Here is a 12809-nt window from a genome sequence, read left to right as displayed (position 1 = left end):
CAAATGCTACAACATAGCAATTTATGAGCACAACAGGCTCTGAACAGCTACATAAAAATATGTTATGTACAAACACCAGTAGAAGTCATACTAAAGAGACGCCATATATCGAGTTAAAACTGCCTGCAGCAGAATATAAAGACAATACATAAAAATGTATGTACACGTGTCAAACAACTGCATGCAACATTTCAAATATGTACCAGCATATAAAGTATAAACCATTGCATCCAGTTGCCGACACAAGATTGTGCTGTACTATGCATAAACATATTACCACAAACAAGCCTCTAGGTAGTTTAGGACGGAGAAAATGAACAAGTACCAACATTTACTTTTCTACTGCAGTTAGCACATTGCTACAACTCATGTAAAAAGAATCTAGTTGTTCAAGCAACATACAGCAGATAAGGAAAACAAGTCATAAGGATCCATTTACAGAACAAGTAGCTTGAAAGTCAGGCACAAGTCCTTTAAAATCACTTAAATATAGAAAGTAGCTAAAGTGACATATGGAGGCACATTTATAATAAGGAACAAGTAGTTTAGAACACTAACAACAATGCCGCACAGATGCAAATGCAACTTCTTCGCATCCTAGCAGCCAGAACTTTCCCTTGTTAGTACTGTACTTTTTATGAATGAGGTTTATAGTAGCTTCTAAAAGATTTTAAAAGTTAAAAGATTTGGGTACCTTCTATTTTTAGCCACTTGAAGTTACCAGAAAATGAGGGCATTGAAACCAGTAAAACTGTGGGCAATGAAACACCCACTAAAACTATATAAATCATCCCACTCTAAGGGTGAACCAGGGACAGCAATGAGGGAATTTTTTTTTTTTCACTAGTGTATACCCGGAGATAATTTGTCAGAAGTACTACCATCAGTGAATATGTTTTCCTAATACACTATATAAGCTGTTATCCGACCCTATCCAAGCTAACAAGACCCTAAATACAGGAATGCTGGCTGGAGCCAAGCACCTCAATCATGCAAGTGCACTGCAGAGGTCAGCTACAGTGATGCAGGGAGTTAACGGTCGTGCAACAGCCAATGATGATTCCATTAAAATTGGTTTAAAGAGCTGCAACAACACTACAATAATGCCCAGGATTGCGTTACCTACATGAGTCTTGCACTGAATTTCCGACACACTCAACCTCAGCTATTCTGATTGCAATGGTAGGAGCAATTATGATTTGGGAATTGCATTATTGGTTTACCATCAGCACATCATTACAATAGATTGTGTGCCCATGCAAAGTGCAATCCTCGTACAATACCCACATAACCAAAAAAAATTTGTCCTACTTGTTTGCTGTGGCGTTCAGACTGTCTGCCATCCAGGAACATTTATGCATTCCTGAAGGGCAATATTTTTCTGTCACCACGGTAGGTAGGGCACAGCATGAGAACAATGTAAACTCAATAAGCAATAGTTTGGAGAGCATCGACATCACGGAAAACCTTATTGCACAACCTAGACAAGCAGCTTGAAATCAAGTGTCACATACACATGCATTTTCAACCAACGCAGCACATGTGCCAATTCCAAGTCGCAAAGCAATGGCACAAAAATATTTCACTGCGGCCATGCTCTCTGAACATTTGCTTCCGAAAGTACCTTCCAAGACTTCCATTCTATATGTATGCACATACCTACCTACATACCAGCATTAAAGAGAAACATCTGAAACCAAACCTGACTGGAAACTAAGCGTCGAGTTTCCAACATTCAAGCTGTACTGATGCAAAATGGTGTACTGATAAGCATCTGACTACTGGTTTTAGTGGCACAGGTCAATTTTATGCTTTCTCACTCGGGCAAGATTTACAATGGTGAAGTGCTTTTCAGGTGCTGCAAATTTAAATATGAAGCACCATTTTTCAAAGTAAATAAGCAGAGCACAGATGCAAGTTCCTTGATCTCATAGTGTTTACAATGAAGCACAAGGCGGAACCTCAAAGCTTTGTTAGGTCAGGAGAGCAAGAAAACAAATCAAATATAGCTTCGTCCAATGTCTTGGAGAAGCATGTCCCCCATCGACATTTACGTTTTGCAAACTATACAGCTTCTTGTGTTAAAGATTTATGGTGCAAAATATTTTCTTTCTGTCCTAGAATGCTTAATCACAAAAAAATAACCTTACCATCAGTTCCACCATCAAAGCAGCATTGCTACATTATGCCTTCATAACTATGTTACCATGATATAGGAACCCAAATTTGCCAGCCTAATGATTCCCCCAAATACCTTGCACCAACATATTTATTGCACACCTAAGATGTCCTGTATTGTCTTATACTGATGGTAAGGGGCAGCAAACTTTTGCACTCAATGCGTCCAAGTATCCCTGCATTTACCCAGTTTAACATATTGCCTCCACAGCCAACATTTAAAAATTTCTAAAAGAGTGTACCACTGGCCTTTGTTGTATAATCATTTCTGCACAATACTGGACACCGACACTCCACAGTAGCAGCTGGCCTTGGAATGTATTCTCAATCAGTATCCAACATGGCTAATTTGGTACCTACACTAAACAGTTTTCTTATCAGGAAAATGTGCGACCCAGTAGCTAAGACACTTTATAATGAAAATCCGAAGTGAGAAAGTACATCACACATCATATGGGTCTCACACTAAAAGTTTTGATTATCATTTCATTAACCTTGCTAAAATGGACACTAAACACAACACGAAAGCATCTGCTACATATAAACCTACTCCCTTTAAGAGTGAAAGCAGGTAAGATGGATTGTTGGATAAGCTGAACATTTCAGGCACATTACTTTGTATCCAATGCACTTTCTTTAAACGGGCCCTGCAACACATTCTCTTTAAAACTGAGAACACAATGAAGTGAGTGCAATGACTTAATATATCCCCACAGAAATTTTTGAAAAAGACCCAGTAACAACAGAGATGTGAAGAGTGCATTGTTTATTTTCCCCATTCCCCCTCAACACGTTTACATCACAGCTGAAGCGGCACTAATAGCAATAGCCTGCCTATTGCTCCTTTCTTACTTTTCCTTTCAGTGATGCACTTCTGTAAAACCTCCAAGGTTGGCAACTGACCAAGGTGCCGCAAAGCAATAATGCAGCAGTGGCAGAGCACTTTTCTTCTCCATCTCCTAGAAAGTTGTAGGAGTGTGCACGCATATGCATGTTTTTGCACTGGAGTAATTCACGATTATAAACAATTGACCAATGGCTGGCATCTATGTGCTGTGTCGAAGGTCTGATTTTATTGGTGGAACATAATGGAAAGGGCATCGAAAACCACAGGTGAAAGCAAGCTATCTTTTATGCAGTGGTTTACCTGCTGCATGCAGCCAAATTATATTTCACTGCATGCAGCAGCCAAATATAAGCAAACTTCTTGGTAAAATGCAAACCCCCTTTTAAGCAACCCCTTTAAGTAAACGTCTTTAAGCAAACATCTGGCAAATTGAACAGATTTACAATATGCTTTGAGATGTTTCAAAGGAAGTACACCTCAAAACCAATATTCAAAATCCTACACATCAATGTTTAAATAATGACTTTTGATAGAACATTACAGTTATAATTTTCATGTAGCAAGCCAAAACGCAATACCTAATTAGGTCTCAATACTTTAAAAAAATTCCAAGGCTATAACAGAACCATGCCTACTGCCACCTGGTCCCGAACATGCACAACGGCAAGGGCAGAGCAGAGTAGGGGCCGACTTATTGGTGGATTTTCCCAGAGAGGGTTAAAGGAAATTTCAGATTAAAATGGAGTAGAGCTCAGCCAGAAGTGTATCTCACCACTTCTCGCTCTGGCCTGACCCTTTGTGCAGGGGGCAAAGGGAATGCGGAAGGGAATCCTAGTCTTCTCATGATGCACCTACATGAGCCGTATGCCTTTGTGATACAAGTACTACATGTATCTACAAATAACTTTTTGAAGTTGTCTCTCTATGGAAGTACATAACTACAGAAATGAAATGCAGCAACTATATGCTCCACACTTAAAAATCTTTACACAGACATTTTATAAAGCAGTGATTGCAGTGCTTGAACAAGCACGAAAACATGCACACGATAGATAAACACAGAATTCACAGATAAAAACAGATCATTGTCAGGATCACAAAGAACACCAATATAATGATATGTTTTACACTGCACAAAATGTACTGATTGACAAAGAAGCACACAAACCACAGATGCGACAGTATGATTGCCAAAACAAGCTAATTAAATCTGAGCAGGCCTTTGCGATGATGCCAAGTCACAAAACAGTACAATATGAAATGTAGCACTATACCGAGCAGTTCGCAGGCCTTTGTGATGATGCCAAGTCACAAAACAGTACAATATGAAATGTAGCACTATACCGAGCAATTCGTCTAGCATCAACATACTTTTCATGCCACTACCTCTGAAAGAATGCCACAATGGTGACAAGGACGGCTATTGAAAGATGTGATGCATGAATTCCACTGGCTCCATCTGGCTCAGATTCTCTTTCCAGCTGATCCGTGACCGAGGTCGTCTGCTTCACAGCATTGCAGTCATTTCCACACTCAGAACCATCGCAGATATCACACAGCGTTGCTTTGTGGGGACTGTAGAACATTCTGGCACTGCGAGCTGAAGATTTGTAGAAACATTGATCATTAAAAACTTGCTGCTCCGTTTCAGTTGTGCTTGCTTAGAAAAATTTAAACTTTAGAAATAAGTGCAGATAAGAAGACCAGCACACAGCAGCACCTCAACCTACATCTGAATATGCAAAACCTGAGACTTTTGCAATTACAGAAATCTAAGGACTAACACGCTGTTACTATACTTTTGCATATACTAAGGTACAGTTAACAATTAAAAGCAAAAGCGTCTTCACAGAGATTCCTGGTTCAGTTAGCATGGCTACATTTCTTACAAATAAAACTGAGTGCCTGTAGCAATAATTAAGCGCAGCCCATATACATGGTTTGACTAAGCATGGTGCAAATCTAGGCAAAAGAAATACCTGCAACTGCCTTTTCTTTCTTTTTTTCTTTCTTTAGTTTCAAATAATGTAAATGTAGGCTAAGACACATGGTGCAAACTCCTAGTATTCACTACTACTATAGCCAACAGATCTCTGCAGAGCTTTTGTATGAACCCACAGATATTTCATTCCAGTGGAGTAAAGAATGCTTGGACATCATTATGATTCTGCGCTTTGTTTTAAAGAACCCCGCACTAGGTCTGGCCATTTTGAGCCGACAAGCGCAGAGCATACAATGTGCGATAACGATTGTGCCTGCAAAGCATTACATCGCTACGCGCTGCAGAAAGATCTGAAATTTCAAACCGGATGCTGTTTTCCCTTCTCCTCATGGCCGCCACGCTCCAAGCCGGAGGATGACGTACACATCCTAGTGCGCCTACGCACATGTGTTCGCTCTGTGACGTCGCTCGTGGTGACACGCGACTTCGACAATTATTCGAGGCAACATCTGTTATTTGTGTAATATGTTGCTAGAATAGATGCATTAAAGCTTAAAGAAGTAATAAAACACAAACCGAATGTCTGCATGCTTTTATTTTACTTCGCACTGCAGAAGAGATGTAATTCCGTTTTGTCTGCCTGTTGCCACGTCATGCAGTCACGCGAGCAGACACTGAAACTGTCTTTATCTACCATGTTCCAGTGCAAGATCATGCTCTGTGATCCGTTGTCTTCCTCAGTATTCGTGAAGCACAGACTTATACCGCTAGTCAGGTGCCTTCGTGCACAGCGCGCAAAATTGTATGCTGCATGAAACAAGACAATCGCAACCGCTCACTCGCAATGCGATCAGCGGAAGTGCACCACGGTACAAAAAAGCAAGGAGAAAAAATGAAGGCGGGACCCGTGACGTATGCGTTACGCAATCCTCAAGAACCGGTATGGGAGAATGCAGGGAAGGAATTGCGCTTGCAGAGGCTAGACAGGGCAAGTGGAGAGAGCGTCTCGCTTGGCAGTGGAGCGAGACACTATTTCTACGTTATTGAGCAGATCTGAAAAATTTTTGCAGCAGAACGCTCCCTAGAGGACATGCAACAATTTGCAGTGTATAACCAAAATTTCCTACGGGGCCTGGTGAGGGGCCCTTTAAGACAGTCTGGAGAGGATGTATATATCAAATACAAGAAACCTTTACTTGTAACCCATAGCACCACCCATCTAGTAGATCACAGCGAGTTAAAGAGTATGGCAGTGAGTCATTACATCTTTACTCGAGTGCAATTCACAAATCCACACATTTTCAGCACAAGTTGTACTTACCCAAATTGTAGTAGTCATAGACCTTGACAGGAACAGGCTTTTGGTTGGCAACTTTATGCTCCCTATGAGCTGGTACAGTGACACACAGCTCTTCCCTACCAATCTGCATTGGCAAGACAGATGCCCTTTACTCACACGGCATTTCTGACACACTGCTCATATTAGACAATGTTGCACTTCATTTCTGCAATGTAGTTTAGAGATCTGCAAAATTTATAAATGTTGGAGTTCAGCACATACTTTACATATATTTTTTTAATTTGATATACTTTTTTGCATTGTTTGAAGAATGAATTCTCCCTAATTTTAATTACTAGTTTTTTAAAACCCCTACGTTAATTTCAATAGCAGCATTTTTTGCTTGAGATCGCTGTTATTCAGGCTATTATTTACATTGTTTATTTCTTTTCGAGTAACTTCTACCATTCTCTAGTTAAAGGGATACGCTCTGGCCTCTGCTTGCATTATTTACATGTGGAAAGTAAACAAAGCAAAGATAGTACAGCCGAGGTGGTGCTGTCATGGGCGTAAAGAACTATCATGGAGCCTGGTCATAGAACTCGGCTAACATCCTTAAAATGTGACAGTAAGCATTCCTATGTGGCGATGCAATTACTATATGAGTATAATGCGTAAGGTTCGCCTTTACTTTAAAACTTTGCTAGATGCAATAAAACTTTGACGAGCATATCTAACCAATCATTTCAGATATTCTGAGCATAGCTGACATAACTGCAGCAAACAGATATGTACTTTTTTCACATTTTTGACGTTGTAATATGAATTACTACCAATTCTGCATCAAATGGGTCCTGCTCAGCTGCTGATTAAGTCAAATTATCCTTTATTCTGCAGCGAGAATACATAGGAAAATGTACCATCACACTGAACAAAAAGTGCATCAATGCAGACAGACTGAACTACAGGCAGTGCTGTATAGCTTTCCAAGTTGGCTTTGCCACACAGATAACTTCTGAGCTCACTACGACGGAAGAAAAGAATACTAGCTTTTCCTTAAATTATGGCACGCACCATATGTGTGTCCAGTTCGTGTTGTAATGCATTGAATACAACAGTATATAATAACACAATAGGGGCCACCAGAGTGCATTACTCGCTGTATTTCCCACATCATGACCACTCATCAATCATACCAAGCAAAGAGCCCCTCTAAAAAACATCACAAAAAGTTCCTTCCAAAATAAAAACTGAACCCTTGAAGCCAGATGTATATACTTAGTGGTCACATTTTCATAAAGACTCATGAAACATTTATATATATATTAAATTACACGCAGTGTCGAACTTGCAACAGAATGCTAACTTGGGCTTGTTGGTACATGATGAAGTGAAATTGAATAACAGCACAAGAGATAGGACAGTCAGAGGCACTGCTTCATCCATTTCCCTCTGCCTATCCAGTCTCTTGCACTGTTATTCAATTTCACTTCATCAAACTTGCACATGCTCCTTTTGCGAATTTAATAGACAGGTTTGACGGTGCAATACAAAATTTCAAGGGATCCACAACTTATTACCTTTTTCCCGTTTTAAACTATCCTGGAATACACACATTTCTTGGCTAATACTGAATTTCTGAAGAATTCAGCCCACTATATTCAGTTATTTTTTTTTCAAGAACTCCTAACTACAGACCGATAGTAAAGCAAAACCTACTGAAGTAGACAGACATTATGACATCATGTGTAGAATAAAATATTACACACCGGCACTCTGAGAACTCTGGATGACTGCCTGTCAGTTTTTAATACTGAATTCAAGGTTTTGTGTGCTTTCGGGATGGGCAATGCCACGAGATACCAGGAGGATCAATACACTAGGCACTTTATGATCAGGAAGACCTCTCATCATGAAAATCATCACACAAAGCTAGTTTTAAATTGCCCTCCGAAATGAATGAGTAACATGGATAATACACGAAATGCACTAAACATGCTTCCGTTGAGCTAACAAGCCTCAGTGCGTGAAGTAATAATTTTCCTTTCTTCACCCACACAAATTATGCTGCATACTGAGTGATCATAAGAAGCAAACAAACAAAGACACCAAGGATGGCATAGGGGAAATTACATGTGCTTACTAGTTCCAATGAAAGAAATGATAAATTAATGGAGATGAAAGTGGATGAAAAAACAATCTGCCGGAGGTAAGGCATGAACTCGGGTCTTCGCATTACGCGTGCGATGCTCTTACCAACTGAGCTACTGCGGCGCTGTTTTCCCATCCACTTTCTGGCATATTTATGTCCATCTACTTTAACTAAATCTGGTAGTGCTAGACAGTACCACACCTCACAGCCTTGATGGCGGATGTGGAACATCCTTTGTTGTGGCAGGTGTCGCATGTACGAGATATTTTGGGGTGAAGGCAACTAGTTAATAAATCCACACATGCTACCTGAAGGCCTCAACGCTGCTGGATTCGAGGCCTCACAATGTAATGAACAAGAAGAAAAGAAACCGGGCCCTCAGTTTCCTTTCTTCTCCTTCGTACTAAATGATGTAACACTGTAAATTATTAGCGGTAATCACATCGCTGTGCTACTGAAGTGCTAACCCGCACTAAATTTTTCTTCACTTTACATGCCCAATAAAATTATTTCAAATATTAAGGAACGTGACCACAACTGACCCTGTCGAAGTAGATGACAACATTTGTGTCAGCATCTTGGCTCTCAACCCGCCGCACCTCCTTGGTCCTGTGGATACTGCTCAGAGTGTCAAAGTCAAAGAGGTAGCCCGAAGGCAAGGCCACTTCCATGACGGCCATGTTACTAGCATCCCCTTCTCCTTGGTAGCTGCATACAGCAAGATTTAAGCAAGAGTTGAGATGGTGCAAAAACCCCATCTAAAAGGCACAATATTTAAAACTTAATAACTATAATCTGCATTATAATATATATGTAGTCCGAGCTTGGTGCAAATGCTTTGACAGAAGGCTTTTTCATCAAGAAAACAGAAGATATTTTAGGAGGACAACATCTACAACACTATAAGTAGACACCTATTATGACAAGTAAAGCCAAGGGTGCTCCACATCTGTGATAGTCTTCCTGCCGGTGACTGATTAAGCACAATGCTCCTTAGCTTTGGTTTGCTGATCATGTTTAGTATGACATCGCCAATGGCTAAGGCAATAGTAGTCATTCTAAGGAGTTCATAGGCCTCCACTTGCTGAGGAGAGGGAGCCTGTCATCAATACCATTCACATTATCTGGGCTGGAGAAATGGCGGAAGGGTAAGAAAATTTTCAGGAAATGTCTACGAAGCTTTGTGGTAGTAAGAGGTGATTTTCCAACTGCTTTTTTTTTTGTCAAGAATCAGTAGCAGATGTTGAAGCACTAGGAGATTGTATAGGCAGTTACTCCTATCCTTCACCTTTTTTTTTATCTTGCACATATCAACAATGAACATTGCAATCCACTAGTGTGTTCGTTTACCAGTAACAATTTCACTGTTGAAGTGAAATGAAGACATTATACCATGCTATTGTAAAAATAACCAGACAAGAACAATGTATACTCACTGTGTACAGACACTGAGCTGAAGATAGTTCTCAGTTGAAGTCTTGTCCAGCAAAGGATTTAAAAAGAATGCAGGTGATTCTGAAGACACCGCTAAGTTGAATGACCAGGAGACCTACAAAATCGAGAATAAAGTGAAATCGCACTTAAATTTTGAATGCCACGTAGACTTCTACTTCACAAGCAATTCTCAGCCTGTTCCTATATAATGATCAAACCTTGCTGTAGTATAACTAGATATGTAACAATTCAAATACTTGAAGAAACTCTCTAGTTCAATTTATCCTTGCAGGTGGAATGGCCTACTAACTTCTGATCTATAACTGCCTTGACCAATCCACCCACATGACAAGGCCATTTTCTTGTATTGCTTCAAACATTTTTATATATTTATTTATTTATTTAGTACCCACAGTACCCATTCAGGCATTACAGCAGAAGGGGGGAGGGTACAGAAGAAAAAACAAGCAGAAAAATTGCAGGTTTGCATAAATTCGTGTAAGTGAAAAACAGATTATTATACGCAGACACAAAAGCACAGCCACATTGCACGCAGCCACGTCAGACACAGGCATGTTGCAGATGTCCCATGTCACGTGGAAAAAAAAAAAGTACATAAAGCACAATGATTACAAAGACTCGTAATGAAAAAGCAAAGAACAAAGCGAATAACAAGTTGCAAAGAAAATAATAATAATGCGGCGATTAAGATACAGTACAACAAGGTGAAAAAAAGAGGCACTAAAAGAAAACAATGTCATTTGCAACTGGGATTTTTTATAGGTTATGATTGTTAGACATACACGCAATATTTATCAAGCCTTAGGGATCAAAAGATTATATCGCTTTTAATGCAGAAAAGAACTTCTTAGGACAAGAAATTCGTACAAATTCCTGCATTTTTCTTTACAAGGTTAAAACAACATGAACTGCACTGTACAGAAGCTTTCAGCTCAACTCGGGGTATTGACACGTAAAAGATCACATGCAAGAGACAATTTAAAACATGTTCCCGAACATCAACAGCTCACTTATGAAATATTACACTGGAAGTACAGTCGCCCAAATCTTTAACTGGTGTGCGGGAGCGGCGACTTTTCCGGGCGTTTTCCGGGCGTCAGCGCCGTATGACGCGGCGAGGCTGGAAACAGCCTAGTAGACGATGGGCCCAGCTGAGCGCGCTTTGTCCGCATGCGCTTAGCCTCAGACTGTTTCCAGCCTCGCCCCGTCAAACGGCGCTGACGCACGGAAAAGTCGCCGCTCCCGCATACCAGTTAAAGATTTGGGCGACTGTACATGGTGTACAGAATAAAGTTGATCATTTTGTAAGTTCCATATAATCCAGAATATGGGTCAAGCTGGAGTGTAGGTCAGCACTTATGTTAAAGTAAACAATAATGAAAAACTCCAACTCTGCAAAACAGTTGCCCACAAAGCACCTTACTACTTTGTCAGCTTATCATCAGGCAAAAATCACACGTTTAACTACTTTAAAGTTGTGCGGTTCTGGTTTGAGGATGGCCACTTTCAACAACCCACAACACATAATGGGCAACGTCCAGGGCATTGCTGATGCAGCACTTCTTGAGTGCACAGGATACACAAGGTGCAGGTGGATCAACCTTTCAAGTCAGCCTGTATGCACCCTTGGGTTGTCACCAGCCACCCACTTGTATGAGCACAAGCACAGTCCTAAAAGTGCTGGTTTTCTTTGACAGCAGCTTCAGATTTTCCACACCATGTTCACCATGTGGCTACTCGCATGACAGATTAAATAACACGCATGAAGACGACTTTGCATGGCTGGTCTCCTGCCCATTTAGGCACTGCGACGAGTGATCAAGGACTCCTTTTACTGTAGCATGAATGCCATTACCTAGCCCTGAAATCTTTGTGTACAGGACAGAGCAGACTTCTGTTAATTTGACATTGGTAGGAGTGCAAGAACTGGCCAAATTATCCAGATGTCTTTTACATTTAATCACCCATTTGCCAAATCAATCCATGATAATCAGTGGCCCCTGCACTGTAAAAAACTGACTTGATAATGCAGGCTATGCTACATGCTGATGCACTTTTAAACATCCAACTCATGAGAAAATACATCTGGGGCAGTGAGTCTAGCTTCTTTGCAGTCATACGCACCCAGTGAGTAGCATATTTTTCAAAATCCTCAATGCTCTTGTCAGTGCTGCTCAATGCTTCTCAGGGTTGTGCGGTCCCTACAGGACACTTCTTCCTCATCTTAGCATTAAAAAAATCAAATGAGGAACTCCTGACAGGAATTCACAGATTGTTACCTACAGCGGGATTTGGCACCTCTTCACCAAAATCAGCATCTCTCAGTTAGGGCCATTGAAATAAGCTTTATATAGTCCATTGCTTCTTCTAGTATCTTGATTTTATTTATCTTGCTCTCTTTCTGAGGGAACCTCCTGTACATTTGTCTAGACTGCCTTCCCACTGGGAAAAAAAAAATGTGCCTCAATCTGCACGGACTGGTAAGCAAACTGTGTATAACAGTTAACAGCCTGCTCGTCTACCATTTCTCTTATTGGGCTTTGAATTGTTCCCAATCCGTCTATTTCTAAAAGCTATCACTAAAATCAGTGATGTCAAGCTGTAGCATGAGCTTCATGGTAGAATGCATGTCTCCCATACAGTGAACCCAAGTTAAAATGCCAAGGTTAGTCAGGGCACAATATTTTTCAGTGTGTGATGATATTGTGAGTGTAGCCTAATTTTCATGTTTCGAAAAACGAACCCCAACAGCTCATGACAAGCCAACAAACAAAGACACCAAGGAAAACATAGGGAAAATTACTTGTAATTACTTACTGAATTAAAGAAATGATAAATTAATGGCAATGAAAGTGGATGCAAAACAGCTTGCGCCAGAAAGGATGTTCCACATACATCGCCAAGGTTTGCGAGTGGTTGCGCTGGCTAACACTCCCAAGGTTAGTTCTAGTAGTAA

The 12809-nt window shown here is 40.5% G+C and overlaps 1 protein-coding gene across 3 annotated transcripts in view; it reads right to left on the bottom strand.

Moving 5' to 3' along the window:
• Window positions 1-1340: 1340 nt before the first annotated feature.
• Window positions 1341-12809, bottom strand: part of LOC142588558 (CD109 antigen-like) — a 142573-nt gene continuing 131104 nt past the window's right edge. For all 3 annotated transcript variants that reach the window (XM_075700405.1, XM_075700400.1, XM_075700398.1), the window contains 4 exons: window positions 9835-9947; window positions 8941-9106; window positions 6289-6391; window positions 1341-4625 (listed from right to left, as the gene is read on the bottom strand). In XM_075700405.1, coding sequence (XP_075556520.1) covers window positions 4408-4625; window positions 6289-6391; window positions 8941-9106; window positions 9835-9947 — 600 coding nt within the window. In that variant the 3' untranslated portion in view covers window positions 1341-4407. The remainder of the gene's footprint in view (window positions 4626-6288; window positions 6392-8940; window positions 9107-9834; window positions 9948-12809) is intronic.

Source organism: Dermacentor variabilis, chromosome 1 (assembly GCF_050947875.1).
Source record: "Dermacentor variabilis isolate Ectoservices chromosome 1, ASM5094787v1, whole genome shotgun sequence".
In the NCBI taxonomy this organism is placed as follows: Eukaryota; Metazoa; Arthropoda; class Arachnida; order Ixodida; family Ixodidae; genus Dermacentor; species Dermacentor variabilis.
This window is presented reverse-complemented; position numbering and strand designations above follow the sequence as displayed.